We start from the raw sequence: 26,871 nt of genomic DNA on the forward strand, positions 1-26,871 counted from the left end.
TCGTTGGCGGAAACAAATGTGGTGACCAAACAGCATATAGGAAGGGTATTGAAAATCTGGCTGGCTGGTTCCTCAACACCACCGAATGTCAGCAAGATGAAGGAACTGATTATTGACTTCAGGAGGAGGAAAGTGGAGGCCTCCCCATCATTGAGCACATCTACACAAAACGTTATCGCAGGAAAACAACATCCATCATCAGGGGCCACCAACACCCAGGTCATGCTCTCTTCTCACTGCTGCCATCAGGAAGGTGCTACAGGAGCCTCAGGACACACACCACCAGGTTCAGATCAGTTCTTACCCCTCGGCCATCAGGCTTTTGAACTCCAGGGGAAAACTTCACTTGCCCCATCACTGAACTGTTCCCACAACCTCTGGACTCACTTTCAAGGACTCTTCATCTCATGCTCTTGATATTTACTGCTTATTTAATATCATTTTTCTTTCGTGCTTACAGTTTGATCAAACACTGGTTGTTTGTCTGTTCTGCTGCGTGTGGTCTTTCATTGATTGTGTTGCGTGAATTGGATTTATTATGCATGCCCGCAAGATGAACACGGGATTCTATAGAGTGAGATATTTCTAAGTTATTTTTGATAATAAATTTACTTTAGATTTTAAATATCCAGTTTGATAGCCAGGAATAGGACAGAACATTACCGAAAAGCAAAACTGTTCTGTTATCATAAAAAAACAGATCTTGAAAACAGAATAATATTTGGGAGCAAAATCATACTTCAGTTTTCGCATTATGGACAAGACAAATAATGATAATGAATGCTATTATATTGAACTGACTTTCAGAAACTTAAATCTCAGAATGTACACAAAACTCAGATTCAGATTTTAGATTCCTGGAGTTCCCACCCTCATTCCTTACCTTGTTCAGCCATTCCACTCTTTCCACATCTGGAAAGTGAACCTGAAACAAGAGAGGAGTACATATAATTTCAGATGTATTCACATCCCTTACTTAACATATAACATGGGTTGGAATCATTGTTTCCTCAAAGCTGCACGAGTGCGTAGCTGCACAGTAACTGAAATGCTCTCATGCACATAGCCTTTGTTGCCATCAGCTAGAATTTTCTTTTATATAATGTTAATATAAACTTGAAATTATGTTAATATAATTGTGAAATACCTTGTAAATGTGTTAATGATTACAATCCATACATTTTCTAAATAATAAACGTACCACAAACTTTACTTTGAAACATTTTAGAGCTTCAATGTACTCACGTACATTGTTAATGTTTCAAGTGGCAACACAGTTACAAATTGTAAGAATAAACACAGAATGGACTTTGGTAGCTTATTGTAAATAAACTGCCAGCTCACTGAACACTGACATCATTTAAAGTGCTGTACGGTTTTCAGGCTGTGTAATAAATAAATTCCTGCTCAGAGCAATGGTTGGGCTGTGCAGTTGAAAAAAAATTAGAGGGAATATTGTTCTAAATATAGAAGTACCCAGAAACATTATCTTGTTATGTGAGAAATCAAAGTAAACTCAGTCTTTAAAACTATTACTGAACTACAATTGCAAACTATAAATATTCTCTCCAAGGAATTGTGGGGTTACTATTCCCCTTTATTAACATTTTAAACTAAAAATACATACAAAATAATGAAATTTTAGCTCCCAACTGACTTGCATGTTCCACAGTCCAAAACTGAGTACACAGTAAAATGTCTGGGGGATGAATGTTTTTCTCTTTGTGGTTTGCCATCTATATAAAACTGTTGATATGATTGGCTGTTTAGGTAGTAGTAAAAAAATCGCGGTTATGTTTAGTGTTAATAGCTAATATTTAGAAAAACTTGAACATGATATATTAATAGTAGTTATTCAGGTAATTACATTAAGGTAACATTTAAAGTTAGAAGCTGTGATCCACTAGAATTACAAGTGCCTGGACAGAACAGTGTGAAGATGATGAGGACAGCTGATGAGTTCTGGAGTTGACAAGACTAAGAGACTGAGTAAATGTATGTGTGATTACATGTCTGTATGTTGTTGTGAATAGATAAATTATGTAATTGTAGAATCCCATATCTGTAAATATCTAACACTGCAATTCTATGCCTTGGAGTAGCTGATGGGTGCTACCATTTTAAGGGGAATCCATGACACATATGCCAAGGATGCAAAGTGCATTTGTTATCAAAGTTAGTCATAGTCATACTTGATTGTAAAGTTTGATGGCCACAGGCAGGAATGACTTCCTACGACGCTCAGTGTTGCATCTCAGTGGAATGAGTCTCTGGCTGAATGTACTCCTGTGCCCAATCAGTACATTATGTAGTGGATGGGAGACATTGTCCAAGATGGCATGCAACTTGGACAGCATCCTCTTTTCAGACACCACTGTCAGGGAGTCCAGTTCCATCCCCACAACATCACCGGCCTTATGAATGAGTTTGTTGATTCTGTTGGTGTCTGCTACCCTCAGCCTGCTGCCCCAGCACACAACAGCAAACATGATCGCACTGGCCACCACAGACTCGTAGAACATCCTCAGCATCGTCCGGCAGATGTTAAAGGACCTCAGTCTCCTCAGGAAATAGAGACAGCTCTGACCCTTCTTGTAGACAGCCTCGGTGTTCTTTGACCAGTCCAGTTTATTGTCAATTCACATCCCCAAGTATCTGTAATCCTCCACCATGTCCATGCTGACCTCTAATTACATGTTCTACGTGCTCTTGAAGTGACATCTGGCAGCAACTAACTCCAAAATCAAAGTCTTGAGCCACAAACATCATCAGATCTTTTGTGGACAGCTTTGGATAGTTAACAGTAATCACTGTCATTTCACCAAAGATCACTCTGGACTCAAATTATAACCATGGTGATAAATGAATATCATCCTGCAATATTCGATTGTGTATGTTATCAAAAATTAAAGCAGCGAAGCCACCAGGAACACTTGCATAACCACAAAACTGAAGCCATGGGCACAGGTGGTGGACAGTCATATCAGCATCCTTGTAAATTTGATTAGATATGGCAACATGGCTTAAAACAAAAGTTAAGAGTATTTGAGGTGTAAGTGCGTTTACTTAAAAATAATTCTATGTTAGAACCTTCGATATTAATAATATTCTGCTACTTTTTGTCTTTGTTGTCGTAAAGTAGTAAATTCAAGGAGCGATGCCTCAAAAAGGCAGCATCCATCATTAAGGACCCCATCACCCAGAACAAGCCTCTTCTGATTGCTAGCATCAGGGAGGTGGGTACAGGAGCTTGAAGAGATGCACTCAACAATTTAAGAACAGCTTCTTCCCCTCTGCCATCTGATTTCTGAATAACTAATGAACCCATAAACACATTCTCACTACTTTTAAATTCTCTTTTTGCACTACTTTTTTAATTTAACTTTACATTTATTCAAATGATTCAAAGTACATTTATTATCAATGTATATATAATACAACTTTGAGATTTGTCTACTTACAGGCAGGTCACAAAGAAATCTGAAACAACCCAACTTAAAACAAAATTAACACCCAATGTGCAGAGAGAGAGGGGAAAAAAGCCCACAGATCATGCAAATGATAAAAACAAGCAACTGCAACAGATTGCCACTTTATAAATTATGTATTGCAATGACATATGCCAGTGATACGAAACCTGATTCTGATTTTATAAAAAAAAAGGACTGGACTTGTTTCTCTGGAAAGTATAATATCCATACATATGTCCTCACATGTAACTGTCTATGATGTTGTAAGTTTTGAATTATTTATACTTTCTCTAACCTTATGAAATGTAACTATTTGTAATGAATAGCTCCTAAAATGGCAATATGAAGGATGGAGTAAGTATAAAAAGGGCTTTCTTATGAAAGTACAAAGGGGGTATTGAGGTCTTGACGCTTATTGAATAGCTTTGAGGGGATGATAATGTTGAATGCCGAGCTGTAGTTGGTAAACAGCATCCTGATGTAATAAGTGCAAAGCGAGTAAAGCAGGTGGCGAAGCACATAGCCTTGTGGTGCTCCTGTTCTGAGGGAGATTGTGGAGAAGATGTTTTTGCCAATCCGAACTGACTGGTATTTGCAAGTGAGGAAATCAATGATGCAGTTGCATAAGGTGGAATTGAGGCATATTAATTAGTTTTGAGGAGATTAGAGTATTGAATGCCAGGCTGTAGTCAATAAAGAGCATGCATGCATCTTTGCTCTCCAGATGTTCCAGGGTTGATCGAAGAGCCAATGAGACGGGATCTCATTAGATATAGGAGCAGAATTAGGCCACTTGGCCAGTCAAGTCTGCCTGCTCCACCATTTCATAATGACTGATTCAACTTTCCTTTCAGCCCCAATCTCCTGCCTTCTCCCAGCATCCCCTCATGTCCTGACCTATCAAGAATCAATCTCTGCCTTAAATATACATAAAAACTTAAACTCCACCGCTGCCTGTGGCAGAGAATTCCACAGATTCACCACTCTCTGGCTAAAGAAACTCCTCCTCATCTCCATTCTCAAAGGACGCACCACTATTCTGAGGCTGTGTCCTCTGGTCTTAGATTCTCCCATCATAGGAATTATCCTCTCCACATTCACTATCAAGGCCTTTCACACTATTCAATATGTTTCAATGAGGTCACCCCTCATTTTTCTGAACTCCAGTGAATATAGGCCCAGAGCCATCAAACGCCCTTCATATGACAAGCCATTCAATCCTAGAATAATTTTTGTGAACCTCATTTGAACCCTCTCCAGTTGCAGCACATCATTTCTAAGATAAAGGGCCTAAAACTGCCATGAGGTGGTATAACAGCTATACAAGACCTTGGTCAGACCCCACTTAAAGTACTATGTTCAGTTCTGGTTCCCTCACTACAGGAAGGATGTGGATACTATAGAAAGAGTGCAGAGGAGATTTAGAAGGATGTTGCCTGGATTGGAGAGCATGCCTTATGAGAATAGGTTGAGTGAACTTGGTCTTTTCTCCTTGGAGCAACGGAGGATGAGAGGTGACCTGACAGAAGATGATGAGGGGCGTTGATTGTGTGGATAGCCAGCGGCTTTTTCCGCAGGGCTGAAATGGTTAACATGAGAGGACACAGTTTTAAGGTGCTTGGAAGTAGATACAGAGGGAATGCCAGGGGTAAGTTTTCTTTCCCACACAGAGTGGTGAGTGCGTGGAATACACTGCCAGCCAAGATGGCAGAGCAGATACAATAGGGTTTTTTGAGAGACTCTTAGATAGGCACATGGAGCTGAGAAAATTAGAGGACTATGCGCTGGGGAAACTCTAGGCAGTTTCTAAAGTTAGTTACATGGTTGGCACAACACTGTGGGCCAAAGAACCTGTAATGTGCTGTAGATTTCTATGTTCTGTGTAAAACTGCTCATAATACTCCAAGTGAGGCCTCACCAGTGGTTTATAAAATCTCTCTGTTTCATCCTTGCTTTTATATTCTAGTCCTCTTGAAATGAATGCTAACATTGCATTTGCCTTCCTCATCACAGACGCAACCTGTAATTAACCTTTAGGGAATCCTGCATAAGGACTCCCAAGTTCCCTTGTGCCTCAGTTTTTTTTGTATTTTCTAATTAGAAAATAGTCAACCCTTTCATTTCTTCTACTAAGTGCATAACCATACTCTTCCTGGCAATGTATTCTTCTGCCACTTCTTTGCCCATTCTCCTAATCTGTTTATATCCTTCTGCAGCCTCTCTACTTCCTCAAAACTACCTCCCCTCCATCTGGGTCCCTTGTGGTTTGTCATCTAGACCAATGATCTGGATGATAATATGGTAAACTGGATCAGCAAATCTGCGGATGACACCAAGATTAGGGGTGTAGTGGACAGTGAGGAAGACTATCATGGCTTGCAGAGGGATCTGCATCAGCTGGCAAAATGGGCTGAAAAATGGCAGATGGAATTCAATGCAGGTAAATGTGAGGTTTTGCATTTCAGTAGGACCAAACAGGGTAGGTCTTATATAGTGAAGGGTAGGACACTGAGGAGTGTGGTAGAACAAAGGGATCTGGCAACAGGTCCATAATTCATTATAAGTGGCATCATAGGTAGATGGGGTCATAAAGAAAGCTTTTAGATCATTGGCCTTCAGAAATCAATATACTGAGCACAGGAGATGAGATGCTATGTTAAAATTGTATAAAATGTTGATGAGGCCTAATTTGGAGTTATAAGGAAAGACAGAATAGGTTAGGATTTTATTCCTTAGAATGTAGAATATTGAGAGGAGATTTGATAGAAGTATACAAAATTATGAGGGGTATAGATAGGGTAAATGCAAGCAGGCTTTTCCCACTGAGATTGAGGGGTGGGGGGGAAGCGGAACTACAACCAGAGGTCATGGGTCAAGGGTGAAAGTTGAGAAATTTAAAGGGGAACACAAGGGGAAACTTCTTCACTCAGAAGGTCATGAGAGTGTGGAAGGAGCTGCCAGCACAAGTGGTGCATACGAGCTTGATCTCAGTATTTAAGAGAAGTTTGGACAGGCACATGGAGAGTAGGGGTCTGGAGGGTTATAGTTCTGGTGCAGGGTGGTGGGAGTAGGCAGAATAAATGGCTTCGGCACATACTAGATGGGCCAAAAGGCACGTTTCTGTGCTGTGCTTCTCTATGATTTATGACTCCAATTCCTTGCTCCGTGCAAGGAATTCTGCATTTTGAAAAAAGAGATTACCATGTAAACACACAACTTCAGCTGTAACTCATTCAAAATAAGTGGACTTGTTTACATATAGTATCATGACAAAGTCCAAATAAGACTGAGTAACTCAGTAACTTTTCCCCCGTAGCACAAGTTAGCATTCTTATGCAGGCATCCCTGGTTGACCAACAGATCCCAGTTTTACTGATACATGTAGCAGTTACTTAAACAAACCAAAATCAGTGATAGAATAAGCATGGTAATCTTGTAATGTGCGTTGTTCAATCCAGTAGTGAAGTTCCAAAGTTGGAGAATACGTTTGATCTTTAATTCGAAAACTAGCAAAATGAATAATCTTGAAAAGATAAAAACTGATTAAACTAAAACTAACAATATAACTAAATAACGAATCTTAACAAATTAAGTGTACTTAAGCCAAGTGTTCTTAAGTGTATTCAAGAATATTCAAACATAGTTAAGTTTAAGTGTAATTAAGCGGTCAACGAAAAAAGATTCCACACCCAGCCCACTCCCTCAGTCCTACCGAAACTCTACTGACCCCAGAGATAAAGCACGGATACGAAACTACTATTTGCTTCTACCACACCCCAACCCACGTGACAAACTACCATAATAAACATAATAATTGTGCAACACAGAAAACAATAGAGAGAGAGAACAGGTACATGCCCCCTACAGATACCCTCATGGTGATTGGAAAATACACAAAAACATCACTCAGTATGTTTATCAATCCTCCACAGTTTTGTAACAAATGTCACCAAAACACAAGACTAATAAGAAAGAACAATTATCAAAAGTAGAGAGCAAGGAAACTAATTCTGCCATTCATAGGAATGACCGCGTGTATGTATGCCAGATCGTTGAATTTAAGTTTGTCCAGATGAAGGGGGTTTCCATTAATCAGAAGTTCTTAATCTGGGTTGGCCTGTATACGGTAAAACTTTATTAATCTAGGTCTGCCTGACTCATTCACTAGTATACCAGTTGTTCATACTCATGGGATTGCCTGTCTGCTACTGGGTGTCTGTGGCAAATGCTGGAGCTGAAACTCGCAACATCAGGGTTCAGGAACTTGGGTCAGTCAGTGGCCAGAATTGGAATATGGACATGAACCACAGAGTCTAAAATTCATTGTCTCAGTTTGTGTTTTTCCTTTAACCTGTACACTGGAAAATTTACCATATTTCTGTTTAGCATGTTAAAAAGCAAAATAAAAAAAGCACATTGGAGAAATATAAACGATATCAAATAGTATAGAATATCTGAACAGTTTAAGAGGAATTTCTTTAGTAAGATGGCAAATAGTGAAATTCTTACCCCTCAAGATTCAATGTACATTTATTATCAAAGTACATATATGTCACCATATACAACCCCGAGATTCATTTTCTTGCAGGCATATTCAATAAAGCTATAGAATAATAACATAACAGAATTGATGAAAGACCACTCAAGTTGGGTGTTCAACCAGTGTGTTAAAAGACAACAAACTGTGCAAAGAAAAAAAAAGTAAAAAAAAGCAATAAATATTCAGAACATGAGATGCAGAGCCCTTGAAAGTGAGTCCATAGGTTATGGGAACAGTTCAGTGATGGGGAAGATGAAGTTGAGTGAAGTTAATTCCTCTGGTTCAAAAGCCTGATGGTTCAGGGGTAATAATTGTTCCTGAACCTGCTGGTGAGAGTTCTGAAGCTCCTGTAGCTGTCTCCCTATGGCAGCAGCGAGTACAGAGTGGGTCTGGGTGCTGGGGGTCCCTGATGATTGGTGCTGGTTTCCTACAACAATGCTCCACGTAGATGTGCTCAATGGTGGAGAGGGCTTTACCTGTGACGGACTGGGCCATATCCACCAGCTTTGTAGGATTTTTTGTTCAAGGGCATTGATGTTTCCATTCTCCTGTGAAGAAGGTCGCTGATTGTTTTCACAACGAAAAGATAAATTTCTAAATATTAGGAGAACAAAGAACATTGGGAAAGGGCAGTACAATAGTGTTGACTGAAAGATTGGCCTCAGTCAGCTTAAAGGGTAGAGCAGAACAACATCCCCTCTTTTTTTTCCAGCTGCGCAGACCAACTGTTGCTCTGGGCAGGATTTCCCCCCCCCCCCCAAGGTCTGAAAACTATGCGGCACTTTAAATGATTTTTTTTTGTAATATTCATACTACTAATATTTCAAATGAACACTTAAAGATCACATACTTTTGATTTTATATTTATTTATCTAAGGCTAAAGTTGCATAGAGCACAACAAAGAAAAATCCTTCACACTTGATAAACTTTTTCTAGCTGCGTCCAATTCTAGCTGTACGGCAATAAAGGCTACCTGCTCGGCAGCATTTCAGTTACTGCGCAGCCGCACACTTAGAGGGAACAGTGGAGCCGACACAGTGGGCCATATGGCTACTCCGGTCCTTATGTTTACTAATAAGCAGAACCTGAGATATGGGGGTAAGTCCAGTTACTGGCACTGTTCAGTAGATGGAACTGTGCCAGCACAAGATGCACCTACAGTTAGGCATGTTACTTCTCCCCAGCAGCCCAAAAATACTAGTCTGGCCAACTAAGAAAAGGCCACATTTAGAGCTCTGGAATGGGAAGCAGCTGAAGCGAGAGGGAATGAGAGCAGGATAAAGAACTGGAAGGGAAAGAAAGGGTTATGGTTTCAAGAATGTGAAGAGGGAAAAAACACAAACCAGAAGATGACCCTTTCACCCTCTCCTTTTATGGGCTCATTTCTCTTGCTGTTAGTAACGTTCACAACACTCATCTACTGACCACCGATCGATGTACAATGGGAAGTACTGACACTGGAATTCTGACGGCTTGCATCATGGCTTAATATGGAAACTTCAATGCTCGGGAATATAAGAGGCGAGAGGGTGATGCTCTCAGCCAGCTACATCACAGATACTGTTCATCCCACGAAGGGTCTTGGCCCGAAACGTCGACTGTACCTCTTCCTAGAGATGCTGCCTGGCCTGCTGCGTTCACCAGCAACTTTTATGTGTCTTGCTTGAACTATATTTCTTATTTTTCTCTGAACTTGCACAAATGTTATGTTTTAGTTTATTTTGTGCAAGTTAGCATAAATGTTACATAAATCATGTTGTCAAGTTTGTAATGCGCAGCACTGCTGCAAAAAGCTAGTTTTCAGGCATACAGTATATTAGGCCCAGGATATAAATACCATACTCTGAGGAACACACTTGATCTCGAGCCAGAAGAGTGGGTTAGTTACTGGGAACCTTTACCTCCCATCTCCTGACTGACTGTCTACAAATCATGGTTACATTGGGGTACACTTGCTTGACTGAATACAGTTCCAAAACACTCAACTATCAGCTTGGACAAAACTTGACTGATGCTCCACGTGCCACCTCACTGGCCCCACACGGGCAAAATCAGGCCAGCACCATGTAACATCATGCTGAGGTTTCTTAAACCATCTTAAACAATCATTTGTCCCAACTCTGGGGAGAAAAGAAATTCACACCAGCAGTGTACAACTTCTACAAGGGCCAGCACACTTAGATTTCAAAAACAACATCAAATTTTGCAAATTGCCCTACCCGGAAAGTAAGAGTGGCAGGCAGATGGGAACACCTCCAAAATAATATCATCAATTGACTATAGCACTGTTCCATTAAAATCATGGGATTTCCAAGCTCATACTTTACAATACAATTTTCAACAGTTCAAGATGGCAGCTTCATCTCCACCACCACCCAAAGGTTAATTGAGATACATCACAATGCTAGCTTTGTCAGAGGCCAAACTTATTGACTTTTCAATTAAATGGTTAAATATCCTTGTTAATTGACTGAAATAAATTATTTTATTGTTGGAGATTCCTATTTCATTCACCCAGCCACTCATTGTTAATTGGTAAATCAATACTTCCAGCATTCAACTGATATTTGACGCCAAAACTGCCACCATTTGGCAGAAACTAGGTTGTATAGCATATTCATTGACCTTCGTTGTAAAGAAAGTTCTTGGGAAATGAGAAATGCATTAGAATGAAGGTTGGATGCAAACAGGCACACCGTGTTTTTCTGCTTTTGGTTTCAGATATTCAATACTCGCAGGTATTTGTTTTGTTACTTTTATTTACTGTGCCTGTTAAATTAAATGTTTATTTCCCATATCTTTTAATATTTTATTAAAAGGAAAAATGAAAACAATAAAATTCATTTGTTAAAACCAGTGAGGTTTTATGGAGGAAGATTAATTGAATCTACGTTGTACAATAGGGAGTATTTATTTTACATCCATAGTAATAAATCATTTAAAGATCTACCTATAGATTGAACTTACCTTAATGATCATTGATTATTTATATTTATTGATAAAAGAGCTGATGGCCTGGATAATGAAAAGATTGCTTTTATAGTGTGTTGTTAATTATAATGTCTTGTCCATTAAACACTGATTCAGCTCATTTGAGGTACAAAGCAATAAGTTAGAACTTAAGAACATAAGAAATAGGAGCAGGAGTCAGCCATCCAGCCCATCGAGACTCCCCGCCATTCAATAAGATCATGGCTGATCTGTCCGTAAACTCAGCTCCATCTACCTGCCTTTTCCCCACAACCCTTAATTCCCTTACTCTTACTATGCAATGCCTTCTTCTTAATGACCTCTAAGTTAATGCCCTCTTCTCAATTCTACCACCAGGAAGGGGTTACAGAAGCCTGAAGGCACACACTCAACATTCAGGAACAGCTTATTCCCCACCACCACCAGATTTCCAAATGGACAATGAACCTGTGAACACTATCTCACTCCTTTCTTAGTTCTATTAAGACCATAAGGTATAGGAGCAGAATTTGGCCATTCAGGCCATTGAGTCTGCTCTGCCATTCCATCATGGCTGATCCTGGATCCCACTCCACCCCATACACCTACCTGCTCGCCATATCCTTTGATGCCCTGACTGATCAGCAAATGATCAACTTCCATCTTAAATATACGCACAGACATGGCCTCCACCACAGTCTGTGGCAGAGCATTCCACAGATTCACTACTCTCTGACTAAAAAACAAAAGAATCCTCCAACCTTAGATAAGGGTTGCCCCTCAATTTTGAGGCTGTACCCTCCAGTTCTTTATACCCCCACCATAGGAAAAGTCCTCTTCACATCCACCTTATCTAGTCCTTCCAACGTTCAGTAGCTTGCAATGAGATCCTTGGCATTCTTCTAAATTCCTGTGAGTACAGGCCCAAAGCTGCCAAATGCTCCCCATATGTTAACTCCTTCTTTCCTGACTTCATCTTCATGAACCTCCTCTGGACTCTCCCCAATGACAACACATCTTTCCTGAGATATGGGCCTAAACTGTTGACAATATTCTAAGTGCAGCCTGACTAGTGTCTTATAAAGCCTCAGCATTAACTCCTTGCTTTTATATTCTATTCCCCTTGAAATAAATGCCAACATTGCAATCACTTTCTTTACCACAGACTCAACTTGTAAATTAACCTTTTGGGAGTCTTGCACGAGGACTCCCAAGTCCCTCTGCACCTCTGATGTTTGAACCTTCTCCCCACTTAGATAATAGTCTGCACAATTGTTCCTTTTACCAAAATGCATCATCATACATTTCCCACCACTGTATTCCATCTGCCACTTCTGTGTCCATTCTTCCAATCTGTCTGCCCTGCTGTAATCGCATTGCTTCCTCAGCACTACCTGCCTCTCCACCTATCTTTGTATCCTGGCAAACTTTGCCACAAAGCCATCAATTCCATTATCTAAATTATTGGCAAACAATGTGAGAAGCAGCTATCCCAATATTGACCCGAGGAACAGCACTAGTTACCGGACTACAGGTTTGCAATACTTATTTGCAATACTGACGAATTGCCTGCTACTTTTGTTCTTTAAAATACCTCTTGGTGGACATTACGAAATCTGACTGGACAGTTTTGGAAAGCATTGCAGGTTGCATAAACGCCTTCCAAGTGGAAAGTGTGACAGAATGTTTTCTCTAGAATTTTAGCTGGTAAAATATTTGCTCCATGGATGTGTCAGTAGAGATACTTACTAAAACAAAATTGTTAGCATACCTAGTGGAAATTGTGCTAAGGCCAGGGTTAAAGACAACATCTCTGTGAGGATGACTGTGAGGATAGGTAGTGTCCCTCAAGGGGTTGCCATTGAGGGATCAGAAGTGGAAAGAGTGAGCAGTTTCAAGTTCCTGGGGGTCAACATCTCTGCTGATCTATCCTGGGTCCAACATATTGATGCAGTTACAAAGGAGGCATGGCAGTGGCTATAATTCATTAGGTCTGTCACCAATGACACTTGTAACTTTGCACAAATGTACCACGAGGAACATTCTAACTAGCTGCAGCACCGTCTGGTATGCTGCGGGGGGGGGGGGGGTGCATCACACAGGATGGAAAGAAACTGCAGTAAGTCGTAAACTCACAGCTCAATCACGCCTCCATAGCATCAAGGACATCGTCAAAGAGCGATGCTTCAAAAAAAAAAGGTAGCCTCCATCATTAAGGACCCCCATCACCTAGGACATGCCCTCTTCTCATTTGTACCATCAGGAGGGAGGTACAGGAGCCTGAAGGCATACACTCAACAATACAGGAACACATTCTTCCCCACTGCCATCCGATTTCTGAATGGACACTGAACCCATCAACACTACCTCACTACTAATTTAACTATATATTTACCATAATTCACAGATTATATTATGTATTGCAATGTACTGTACATATGCCAGTGATATTAAAACTGGATTTACTTCCCCCCTTTCCAGATTCCTCTCTAATTACTGCAGGATTCCCCTCACAGCGATTCAGGAGAGACATGTAGACATGTTACCCGATGGAGCTCTTAGTGAAGGCATTTGTCCTCCTATCTACAGAATCCCTGTCACTACCCTCTTCATGCTTTTGCATCATCCCCCGCCCCCCCCCCGGAAAAAGTCCTTTCACTTCCCACCAGGATATTTTCTGATGTACCATTTGCTACAGACATACTTCCTTTCCTCAACTTGTGATTTCCTCCGGCTCACCGTATCATTTTGGAAAAAGCTCTCCAAAACACTGGTCTTCAGCTCAGCGTCTAAGCCAAAGAGGTTTTAAATTGACAGGCTAGTGTTATCTGTGAATATTGTTCAGTAAATCCCACATAATACAATTCTAACACTCATTCTGAATCAGAATTATCAATAAAGTTAACAATGTTTAACAGCTAGATTACTCTTCACTCATGTATAGTCTGCTTTTGGTTGGGTCTTGTTTAAAGAGTGTATTTATTTGTATAAATAACTATATCAAATGGATTGTAATTTTGTTGATGGTGTCACACCTTGATGAAACCCAAAGTAGTCAAAATATCACGACAGTTCAGAATCAGAATCCGGTTTATTATCACCGGCATGTGACATATAACCATATAACAATTACAGCACGGAAACAGGCCATCTCAGCCCTTCCAGTCCATGCTGAACTCTCACTCTCACCTAGTCCCACTGACCTGTACTCAGCCCGTAACCCTCCATTCCTTTCTTGTCCATATATCTACCCAACTTAATTTTAAATGACAACATCAAACCTGCCTCAACCACTTCTGCTGGAAGCTCGTTCCACACAGCTACCACACTCTGAGTAAAGAAGTTCCCCCTCATGTTACCCCTAAAGTTTTGCCCTTTAACTCTCAACTCATGTCCTCTTGTTTGAATCTCCCCCACTCTCAATGGAAAAAGCCTATCCACGTCAACTCTTTCTATCCCCCTGATAATTTTAAATACCTCTATCAAGTCCCCCCTCAACCTTCTACGCTCCAAAGAATAAAGACCTAACTTGTTTCACCTTTCTCTGTAATTTAGGAGATGAAACCCAGGCAACATTTTAGTAAATCTCCTCTGTACTCTCTCAATTTTATTGACATCTTTCCTATAATTTGGTGACCAGAACAGTACACAATACTTCAAATCTGGCCTTCCCAATGCCTTGTACAATTTCAACATTGCATCCCAACTCCTATACTCAATGCTCTGATTTATAAAGGCCAGCATACCAAAAGCTTTCTTCACCACCCTATCCACCTTCACGGAACTATGTACCATTATTCCTAGATCCCTCTGTTCTACTTCATTCTTCAATGCCCTACCATTTACCATGTATGTACTATTTTGATTAGTCCTACCAAAATGTAGCACCTCACATTTATCAGCATTAAACTCCATCTGCCATCTTTCAGCCCACTCTTCTAACTGGCCTAAATCTCTCTGCAAGCTTTGAAAACCTACTTTATTATCCACAACTCCACCTATCTTAGTATCATCTGCATACTTACTCATCCAATTTACCACCCCATCATCCAGATCATTAATGAATATGACAAACAACATTGGACCCAGTACAGATCCCTGAGGCACACCACTAGTCACCGGCCTCTAATCTGACAAACAGTTATCCACCACTACTCTCTGGCATCTCCCATCCAGCCACTGCTGAATCCATTTTACTACTTCAATATTAATGCCTAACGATTGAACCTTCATAACTAACCTTCCGTGTGGAACCTTGTCAAAAGCCTTACTGAAGTCCATATGGACAACATTCACCACTTTACCCTCAACTTTCCTAGTAACCTCATCAAAAAATTCAATAAGATTTGTCAAACATGACCTTCCACACACAAATCCATGTTGACTGTTCCTAATCAGACCCGCCTATCCAGATAATTATATATACCATCTCTCAGAATACTTTCCAACAACTTACCCACCACTGACATCAAACTCACAGGCGGATAATTGCCAGGTTTACTCTTAGAACCCTTTCTAAACAATGGGACCACATGAGCAATACGCCAATCCTCCGGCACCATCCCCGTTCCCATCCCCGTTCCTAATGACATTTGAAATATTTCTGTCAGAGCCCCTGCTATTTCCACACTAACTTCCCTAAGGTCCGAGGGAATATCCTGTCCAGACCCGGAGACTAATCCACTTTTATATTCCTTAAAAGTGCCAATACTTCTTCTTCTTTAATCGTCATACTTTCTATAATTACCCTTCTTGTTTCCCTCACCTTACACAATTCAATATCCTTCTCCTTAGTGAATACTGAAGAAAAGAAATTGTTCAAAATCTCCCCCATCTCTTTTGGCTCCACACATAGCCATCCACTCTGATTCTCTAAGGGACCAATTTTATCCTTCACTATCCTTTTGCTATTAATATAACGGTAGAAGCCCTTGGGATTTATTTTCACCTTACTTGCCAAAGCAACCTCATACCTTCTTTTAGCTTTTCTAATTTCTTTCTGAAGATTCTTTCTACATTCTTTATATTCCTCAAGCACTTCATTTACTCCAAGATGCCTATATTTATTGTAGATCCCTCTCTTTTTCTGAACCAAGTTTCCAACATCCCTTGAAAACCATGGCTCTCTCAAACTTTTAACCTTTCCTTTCAACCAAACAGGAACATAAAGATCCTGTACCTTCAAAATTTGGTAACTTAACAGCAGCAGTTCAATGCAATACATAATCTGGGAGAGGGAGGGGGAGAGGGAGGGGGAGGGGGAGGGGGAGGGGGAGGGGGAGGGGGAGAGGGAGAGGGAGGGGGAGAGGGAGGGGGAGAGGGAGAGGGAATAAAATAAAACTTAATAAACAAGTAAATCAATTACATATATTGAACAGATTTTTAAAAATGTGCAAAAACAGAAATACTGTATGTTTAAAAAAAGCGAGGTAGTGTCCAAAGCTTCAATGTCCATTTAGGAATCAGATGGCAGGGGGGAAGAAGCTGTTCCTGAATCGCTGAGTGTGTGCCTTCAGGCTTCTGTATCTCCTATGTGATGGTGACAGTGAGTAAAGGGCATGCCCCGGGTGCTGGAGGTCTTTAATAGTGGACGCTGCCTTTCTGAGACACCGCTTTCTAAACATGTCCTGGGTACTTTGTAGGCTAGTGCCCAAGATGGAGCTGACTAGATTTACAACCTTCTGTGGCTTCTTTTGGTCCTGTGCAGTAGCCCCTCCATACCAGACAGTGATGCAGCCGGTCAGAATGCTCTCCACGGTACAACTATAGAAGTTTTTGAGTGTATTTGTTGACATGCCAAATCTCTTCAAACTCCTAATAAAGTATAGCCGCTGTCTTGCCTCCTTTATATGTTGGGACCAGGTTAGATTCTCAGAGATCCTGACACAGAGGAATAAATGATTTGGTCCTGGAAGATCTTATTGATCCATGTCAATGCAATCCAGCTTGTTCCACTCCCCGACTTCTGCTCATTCCCACCAGAAGGAACAATTTTTCAATCTCTACTCTAGTTACACCACTCACATTTTGAATATCTGCATCAGATCTTGCAATCTCCACTGTTTGAAGGAAAACAGCCCCATATAACTAAACTGGATGGAGAAACTGGGTTAGTAATCTCTATAATCAATTTGGTAATATTTTTCTTCATCCTCTTGAAGCTCTTCACAAAGTGGTTAGAAAAACACATGAGATGCTGAATTTTATAGAAATACGAATCATGGCATTCAATAAGCCCAGGCTACAAACTCCTGACTGGTATAAAGTCCATACGCACAAAAGAACATCTGGAAAGCTGGCAGGATTAATTTACCAGCTATTGTGAGGCTATAGGCATCTTCTGCCAAAGGGGATATTGGTTTATGGCAGTATCAAAATGATTGAGTAAAAGTACTTGCTTATCCCTTGGCTGTCCTATGCTTTTATTTAAATATCCTGCCAGTCCGAGTACTTCAAAGTACATGTATATACTATACAACCTTGAGATTCATCTCCTTACAGGCAGCCACAAAGCAGGAAACCCAAAAGAACCCATTAAAAAAAAAGACCAACAAACATCCAATGTGCAGAGAGGGAGAAAAAATGAATCATTCAAACAAATGTAAACAAATAGCATTTAGAACGAAAGCCAGTCCTCTGACACGAATAGCTGGAGCAGAGATACAAATAACAACCGATTCTCAGGAATGGATCCCTGTTGTAACCTGGGAGATCCATAGATAGAGAGTACAAGAGCAAGGAAATATTTTATATAATAGCTGGCTTGGCCACCACTGGCGTGTTGTGCCCATCTCTGTCCACCACCTTTTTTAGCGTACCACTTTCAACAAGTCACATACATACGGTCCTAGATCTCTTGTACAGCTTTTAGAAATGCAAAACTTTAGATTGCCTCTTCATTTTTCCTATCAAAGTGTAACATTTGGCATTGCTCAGCATTAAGTTCCATCAGCCACCTATCCACCCATTCCCTGTCTATGGGGTCTGTGTAGATCTCCATGAAATCTGTTACAATCCTCACAGTTCAGAACAACACCATCTTTTCAGACTCGGCTGCAGGTTTGCCTTGAATACCAAAGTCAAATCATTAATATTATGAAAAGCAGTGGTCCTGGTGTCAATCCCTTGAGACATCGACTTTGCACTTCTGAGTACAAAAAAAAACATTTTCCAAATGATCTATTATCGACACTTTTATATTCATAGATGATTTTGTGATTACAGACGAAGTTCTGGTATACAATCTATGTTGCTATAGTATCTTCTGTTCAACAGCATTCAGTTTTAACAATGACATAGCACCTCACCACATTAATTTGCTTAAAAACCCCATTGATTAGACAGACATCAATTGTCTTTTTCTCAAATCAAATACACATCCTGGAAATTCAGTCCTGAAATTCACCACTGCCTGTATCAAAGTAATAGTTCACCATCCTCATGGTGTTGCTGGCCAGTGGCGCGGTGGCTCCTGCACCAGATTTCGAGGGGAGTGCTCCTGAGTTTGAGTTCATTTGGCTCCTTGTACACTTACCATCCGTGCTGGGTTGAGCAATGAGCTAGCCACGTTGCCAGCCAATGAGCCACAAGGTGGGGAAAGGAATAATTGTCTTCATTAAGTGCCATGCCACATAACATGGGTGATCATGGTCTTTCCATGACCATGATTGTTCTTGGCAAATCTTTCCACAGAAGTAGCTTGCCATTCCCTTCTTCTGGGCGGTGTCTTTACAAGATGGTTGACCCCAGCCATTATCAATCCTCTTCAGAGATTGTCTGCCGAGCGTCAGTGGTTGCATAACCAGGATTTGTGATGTGCACAAGCTGCTCGTACGACCATTCACCACTTGCTCCCATGGCTTCACATGACCCTGATCCGGGGGGGGGGGGCTACACCCTTCCTACGGGTGGCCTGCAGGCTAGCAGAGGGAAGGAGTCCCTTTGGTAGAGACATACCTCCACCCTGCCACACAAAAAGTAACAGTTACTCGGATTAATTTGTGCAACTTTTCTTGAACAAGTATGCAACTTCTGCTGTTTCCAGTCTTTAGATTAGATTAGATTATGAGGACACTCAGTCCTCGTTTATTGTCATTTTAGCAATGCATGTATTAAGAAATGTTACAATGTTCCTCCAGTATGATATCACAGAAATACAAGACAGACCAAGACTAAAACTGACAAAAACCACATAATTATAACATATAGTTACAACAGTGCAAAGCAATATCGTAATTTGATGAAGAGTAGACCATGGGCACGGTAAAAAAGTCTCAACGTCCCGATAGTCCCATCATCTCACGTAGACAGTAGAAGGAAGAAAAACTCTCCCTGCCATGAACCTCCAGTGCCGTAAACTTGCCGATGCAGCACCCTGGAAGCACCCGACCACAGCCGACTCTGAGTCCGTCCGAAAACCTCGAGCCTCCAACCAGCCCTCTGACACCGAGCACCAAGCACCATCTCTGCCGAGTGCTTCAACCCTGGCCCCGGCCGCCGAGCAACAGGCAAAGCTGAGGATTCGGGGTCTTCCCCTCCGGAGATTCTGGATCGCACAGTAGCAGCGGCAGCAAAACAGGCATTTCAGATGTTCCTCCGTGCTTCTCACGTCCGTCTCTATCAAATCAGGATTGTGCACGGATCCTACTTGACAGATAACAGATATTCATTCCAGAGTGGCCGCTGTGCGCTGCATTGCACCACCATCTTCTCTTCTCTTTAGACAACACCCTTCCATCTACAGATGCTTGGAAGATTAGGACCAGCTTTTTTGCATCAGCCACCTGGGGTGAACTCCATCCATCTTGATCAACGTGATACAATACTCAATTAACCAGGTTTCATCTGGTGTTTCTATCTTTGTAACATAATTATTAGCAATCCTCTGGGCCGTACGGTAGACAGAAGACTCTCAACCATGCAGGGTTATCATGTTTGGATTCTGCTGCTGCCTTAGAGGCTATAAAAGGGAATAAATCAAAAGCTTGTCCTGACATAGTTATTGAGATTCTCTTAGTTTTATTTAGAGTAGGGAAAATGGGTTGTGAAGTCGGATTTACATGGATACCTGGGCATGCTGGGGTGGAGGGAAATGAAATTGTGGATGGCATTGCAAAGTCTTCCTTACAGAGCAGGCAAGTAGAAATTAGAGTTCCCCTAGGCAGAGCAGAATTGAGAAGTAGGATTTAAAAAATGGGCATAGAAAGAAGTGACAGGAGGATTGGAAAATGAATTAAAGGGCAGGCATTATTTTTCTAGTTACCCACTAGTTAAAGAGGTCTCAGGCTGTTACTTTTTAAATCATAGAGATATAGTGAAATTAACAAGACTTAGATTGGGGCATTGTGGGCTAAACTATTATTTAAAGGTAATAGGAAATCATCCTACTGGACTATGTGACTGTGGTAGTCCAGAGACAGTCCAGCATGTTTTGTTGAGTAGTAATCAATATAAAATTGAAAGAAGCATGTTGTTCAAGAGGTTGTCTGACTTAAAAGTATTTCGTTTTTCTATTAAATCCTTGCCTGGCCACCAAGAGAACCACCATCTGATTATAGAATTTATTATTCAGTTTATACGTGCGAATGGTTTATATTGGAGAATTTGAGTTTCTTGAAATTCTATGATTAGTTATATACCCTGCGGAGGGCAGAAATACGCCTAGATGCGTCTGAACTGGAAGAAGAGGAGGAAGAGGAAGAAGAAGAAGAACTCAGTTTAATGTTCTTATTCAAAAGCAATAACGGTCTTCACACTGATATGTCTTTAAAAAATAATTTAACTTGCCAGCATCTGCAGAATTCCTGTTGTTTGCGTCTTTAAATATATGGTCTTGTTTTAATGTGTTAATAAAGCACATAGTACTATATCACATTTTTAAAACATCTTGATACGCGTACTTCCAATGTCATTGCTTTATTTTGAAATCCTGTGTACTTTATATATTTAAACACATTATTCTGAGAAGGAGTTCATAGGCTTCATCGGACCATGGCTTAAAAAGGTGAAGAGCCGCTGATTTAAAGGAAGTAGCTGATGCTCAAAACATAGTTTTCTGTACAGTGATAAAAACAAGTGCAGATTTTGGTGACCGATTGCAGAACTGAAAGGGTAACTAACCCCAGTCACCCGTCACTAAATCTCTGCCCCTCGCCAATTCTGATCTCTCCCTCCTCCATTGCTCGTGATGTCCGACAGAAGCACATCAGGCCCAATGTGGGTTCTTTTTGGCCTCTAAGACTTAAAATGTTGCATGTAAGAGTGTCTGATTGTTTCTCCCCTCCCCCACCGCACAGTTGTGACACGCCTGTTTTAACTGTCGTTAACGACTGCTTTCTCTTTTAAGTGTGACAACTTTCATCTATTCCCTGTCACGTTCATCTTCTCATCTCAACTCCAAACACGCTCTTCTCCTCGCATTTCCACTGAAAGGTGGACTCCGCTCCTCTCCGAGCAGGTGCACCTTAACCCGCAGTGTTTACAATGTTCTCTATTCTCGTACCTACTAAATCATGATGTACACACAGAGGGAGAGTCTATTTCGTAATCAACGAAACGCAACCCGTTCAAGTTTCAAATTACTTGTTGGAGAACTCCCGGATACAGGGAAGAAACTTGTGTTGTCACCTGATGCTCCAACAACAACCATGCAAAATACAACGTTCATAAAACTCAACGGAGGCGTCTAATTTCTCTTCAAGTCGATTAAGTGGTTCACCTTTTATTAAAGATATGCAATTCAGTTTCCTAAAACAGTGCAGGTTCACTAAACGCGTCTCAACCTATTTTAAATAGATTTAATTTTAGTTATGTACTGCACTATTACACGGTACGTACCCACGGAGGAAGATCTTGTTTAATTTCATTGGAAATCGCGACTTTTTCATCGTCCAGCATTTGAAATGCTGCCTGCAGACGTGCACGTTTCCAGCTTCTGTTTCTCTTCCACCAGATCCACAGCAGGACCCCGAACACGAACCAGGTGAGACTCAGTCCAAAGTAGCCCGACAGGTAGATAGGGAACAGGTAGATAAATGCCTTGGCAAAGTTGGACAGTAGGTCCATCAGTCCCGGGGCCGGACCATTGTCCGCGCTCTCGTCCTCCAGCTCCGAAGACGCCGAAGTTCTCCGCTCCGGTGACCAGATACTCCCCTTCGCTCGGGCCGTGCGTAATTGAGCCGCCGAACCTCTCATGTCGCTGGCCGGCTCTGAGCAAACACTGTCTCCGCAGCAGGTCTCCACCGGGCGCACCTTCCACCGCCTGGGATCAAACCAGCAGGCAGTTCAGCATTTCCAGCCAATCCTCAGTGGTTTGGAGTCCCTCACCTCTTCCCAACCGGTCCTTCCTGCTCCGAGAACATTCCGACTGGAATTGCGATTAGAACACTCCCTCTCCCTCCACCCTTTCATCACCGAGCAGGGAGCGAACCTCCGCCTACAGCTGTACAATGACAAGGGGCGGCTCTTGATAACTGGCTCGGTAACTTCTCCAAAGCGTACAGCCTTTGCGGAAAACCCGATTTCGTATCTGTTCCCACTCGGTGGCAGCTCAAAGCAAACGCACCTCATTTTAAGTCAAGATACTACTGTGTTTTCCGTACCAGTACCGGTTTAGACCGGCAGTCAAGTTCCTCCAATTCAGCAAATCCACAACAGGTTAATTCCTGTAAGCGAGCCCGAAATTTGTCAGCTGGCAAAGGTGTAGAAATTCAGTTCAGAAGAAAAAATAGGATGTTTGACTGAGTTGTGGCCGTCTGCATAAACCCCCATTCAAATAATCTGTCTGGAGAGATTAACCATTTTAGTTTCTGCTTATTGAAAATGAAAGCACGCTGTTGGTTGTCAACATCTTGGTCTTCAAGCGCCACTTAATGGAGGACTAAAATGTTCAGGTCACGTGTGTTTGCCGTGGTTGAAGGTTGTGAGTGGTGTCCTAGACAGCCTGCATTTTAGAGAAGGACGTTCAGTGAGGTACTGTGTACGGGGTAAGTTTTTTTCACAGAGTTGTGTGTCTCTCGACTGCACTGGCAGCGGGGTGACGGGACCGTTAATGAGTTTCTTAAATACACACGTTAATGTGGTTCGGAACATATATATATAAAGATAAATAATTATAAATAAATGAGCAATAAATATTGAGAACAAGAGAAGAGTGCTTGAAAGTGAGTCCACTGGTTGTGGGGACTTTTCAGTGTCGGGCAAGTGAAATTGAGTGAAGTTATCCCCCTTTGTTCAAGAGCTTGACGGGTGAGGGGCAACAACAGTTCCCGTATGGGCCTGTCGCTCTGCCACACTGTTTTATGCTCTAAATCAACTAGGTGGAACAATTAGACAAAAATCAACTCCCTAAATACATTCCATTATTTTCAACTCCAATGCTTGTTTCTACAAACATGCTGTCCAAATCACAAATGTACAATATTAAACAAATAGTAAAACAATATGCCATTCCTAACAATCCTCTAACTTACTCCCATACATAGAAGGCACTAATTGTTTGCCTCATTAATTGTTTGCCCCTGAATCACTGGCCCAGTGATGGATGGTGGAGTGGAGATATATCTCTGCCAAGGGAGACGTAAGGTGCTCTTTCCCTCTGCTAATTTACACCCTTGAGCAAGGTGTAACACCTGCTTAGTGTGCCCTGATCAGGGTCATGTAAAGCCATGGGAGCAGGTAGTGGATGGTCATATGAACAGCTGGTGCATTTGCACAAGTCCTGGTTATGTGACCACTGATGCCAGGCAATCTCTGACAAGTATTGAGAGTGGCTGGCATCACCCATCTTGTAAAGGCACTGACCAGAAGAAGGCAATGACAAACAACTTCTGCAGAAAAATTTGCCAGGAGCAGTCATGGTCATGGAAAGACCATGACTGCCTAAGTCATAAGACAAGGCGCATAACGAATGAATAAGTGATAGATGTCAGTCTTCTCCAAGGAACGTCACCCTGCTGTTGAGGAGAGGCTTGTGAATTCCCGAGTGATGCTGTTGGGAATTCAACTCCTGGATGGGTCACCCATGGTGGTAAGGTCGAAGGGGAGGTTCAGGACAAAGAACAATCCAACCAAGACCTCAATGGTGGAAGATGGTGATGCAAATAATGGCAGTGAAGGTGAGGAAGTCTGTGGCAGTGAGGGGTTCACAGTCGTCTTGCATTCCATGCCACTGGACCCAATCTGTCAAGGGCCATATGGTGGATCCCATGCGTCAGCTTCCCCATATTAAACCAGGTCATGCTCAGGCACTCTTCATTAAGGAACAACCCCACAGGGGAAGATCATACTCGACTCAGATGATTGCTCTACTAAACGTCAGTCGACAATGTCCTACCCCAACTTGGATCAAAATGAAGATTGCACATGCTCATTCTGCTTTGAATACATTGGCGGCAGAATCAGTTCTGGAGTAAGTATAATGCAACTGTTCCATCCTTTCCAAATAAAGTTTAGAGCATTTATAAAGATGTTTAAATGGAATTGGTATTCTGCTCTATACTCCTGTGTGGTTTGAAAGTGTGATAAGCCATGTGACAGATACTATACCATTTTCCCCAATAGTTTTATTTTCTTCTCATGAAAATGCATCTTTAAATTGATGTTATTATTTTGGAGGACCTGCCCTGTACCCAGCATGCAAGTGCAATTACAAAGAAAGCACGGCAGCACCTCTACTTTTTTAGGAGTTTGCGAACATTTGGCATAACATCTAAAACTTTGACAAACTTCAATAAATGTGTGATGGAGAGTATATTGACTGGCTACATCACAGCCTGGTATGGAAACATCTATGCCCTTAAATGAAAAATCTTGCAAAAAGATATTGTGATGAGAATACACATAAATTAAGATGTTTGCTGGCCTGGGCTAGCATCAGTGGCATCAGCAGTTGGTCTGCCACCTGCCCTCAGGGGAGGGAGAGATAAGGAACACAATGAAGCAGCATTTGGAGATGTTGATGAAGGAGCCATCAGTCTGGGTATTGTCAAGATCGGCTCCCCCTTTGAACCCTGAACTGTTTGAAGTGATGGACAGGCGATCTGGAGATGTGTAATGAAGGGACGGGAGAGAGAGCTGTCTGGAGCGGCTCCCCCTTTGAACCCTGAACTGTTTGAAGTGATGGACAGGCGATCTGGAGATGTGTAATGAAGGGACGGGAGAGAGAGCTGTCTAGAGCGGCTCCCCCTTTGAACCCTGAACTGTTTGAAGTGATGGACAGGCGATCTGGAGATGTGTAATGAAGGGACGGGAGAGAGAGCTGTCTGGAGCGGCTCCCCCTTTGAACCCTGAACTGTTTGAAGTGATGGACAGGCGATACCCCAGCAGGGGGATAAAAAGGGACAGGTTCGCTAAGGCAAGACACACACGACACCCGAGGTAACGAGACCCTGGAAGCGGTGCGCCTCTCACGAGTCGGTGGGAAGTATCGGGCCATAAACGCACAGGGTGGAAAGGTACGATCAGCGGGAACCCGGTGTGTGTCCGCCCTTGCTTGGGTGCCGGGTTCACTGCAGAGGATCGACCGCATCTGGAGGAGGGGTCACAGTCGGTGACCCCAGGTGACATCACAAAGGACCCGCCCGAAAGCTGCTTGTGAGCAATATTGCCGGTCTGTGAGTAGAAGCCGTTCTGAATGATCAGTCGTTCTTGTTCTCTCTCTCCTTCCCCCCACATTGTCCATCGCCATGGCAATGATTACTGCGAACTGAACTAAATTGAACTGGGCTTTGTGTCACTTTGAAATTGGTCATTTACCCCTAGACAACGATAGAGCTTGATTGATCCTGTTATCTTAATTCTGTACACATGTGTGTTTATCATTGCTGAACTGTTGCATTTATTATCCTTTCAATTACTGTGTTGCTTGTTTCTTTAATAAAACTTTCTTAGTTCTAGTAATCCAGACTCCAACTGAGTGATCCATTTCCGCTGGTTTGGCAACCCAGTTACGGGGTACGTAACAATATGGCCCAGTTCATCATGTGTAAAGCCATCCCCATCATTGAGCACATCTACATGAACTTTAGCAGAAAAGCAGCATCTATCATCAGGTACTCCCACCCAAACATGCTCTTTACTTGCTGCTGCCATCAGGAAGGTACAGGAGCCCAAGAACTCACACCAGCAGGTTCAAGAACAGTTAACACCCCTCAATCATCAGGCTTTTGAACCAGAGAAGATAATTTCACTCATCCCAACACTGAATTGTTCCAACAACAAGTTGACTCACTTTCAAGGACTCTTCATTTCACCTTCTCAATATTTATTGCTTATTTATTTATTATTATTATTTCTTTCTTTTTATATCTGCACATTTTGTTGTCATTTTCACACCGGTTGAACACCCAGATGGGTGCAGTCTTTCATTGATTCTGTTATGGTTATTATTCAATTATGGATTTATTGAGTATGCCTGCATGAAAATGAATATCACAGTTGTATATGGTGCTATGTAAGTACTTAGATAATAAATTAACTTTGAACTTCGACCTGGCCTACATGTGCTGAAGATCTACCAACATGGTTATAAAAACACAAAATCCCAGGAAATACTTTACAGGTCAAGCAGCATCTATAGATAGTGTAGACTATTTCATACAACTGCAAAAGGAAAACAGGACTGAGAAACTTTAACTCAGTATCTTTTCACTATAGGTGCTGTCTGACTTGCTGAACTTTTCCATTATTTTCTGTTTTGTTGAAGATTTCCTGCACCTATAGATTTAAACTACCTACACTGTTGAGAAAAGATAATCTCTTCATTGCTTGTTTTGTTCAAGGACAACTATGGATGGGCAATGGGTACCACTGTTAACAGATAAATTTGTTCACAAACAAATAAAAATATTTCTTCATTGATGCTGCATCTAAATCTGGATCCTACCCATCTCAACATGGTAGTTGATCAGGAT

At 41.6% G+C, this 26,871-nt stretch overlaps 1 protein-coding gene across 2 annotated transcripts in view; it reads right to left on the reverse strand.

The window, feature by feature from the left end:
* LOC134348681 (extended synaptotagmin-3-like) overlaps positions 1-22,734 on the reverse strand; it is a 118,138-nt gene extending 95,404 nt beyond the window's left edge. The window contains exons 1-2 of one of the 2 annotated variants that reach the window (XM_063052457.1): positions 21,797-22,734; positions 884-925 (exon numbers count right to left, since the gene is read on the reverse strand). In XM_063052457.1, coding sequence (XP_062908527.1) covers positions 884-925; positions 21,797-22,153 — 399 coding nt within the window. In that variant the 5' untranslated portion in view covers positions 22,154-22,734. Of the gene's footprint in view, positions 1-883; positions 926-1,147; positions 1,232-21,796 lie in introns of those variants that run through there. The other variant, XM_063052458.1, reaches the window with a different exon arrangement.
* Positions 22,735-26,871: the final 4,137 nt, after the last annotated feature.

This window comes from Mobula hypostoma, chromosome 6, assembly GCF_963921235.1.
Source record: "Mobula hypostoma chromosome 6, sMobHyp1.1, whole genome shotgun sequence".
Taxonomy (NCBI): domain Eukaryota; kingdom Metazoa; phylum Chordata; class Chondrichthyes; order Myliobatiformes; family Myliobatidae; genus Mobula; species Mobula hypostoma.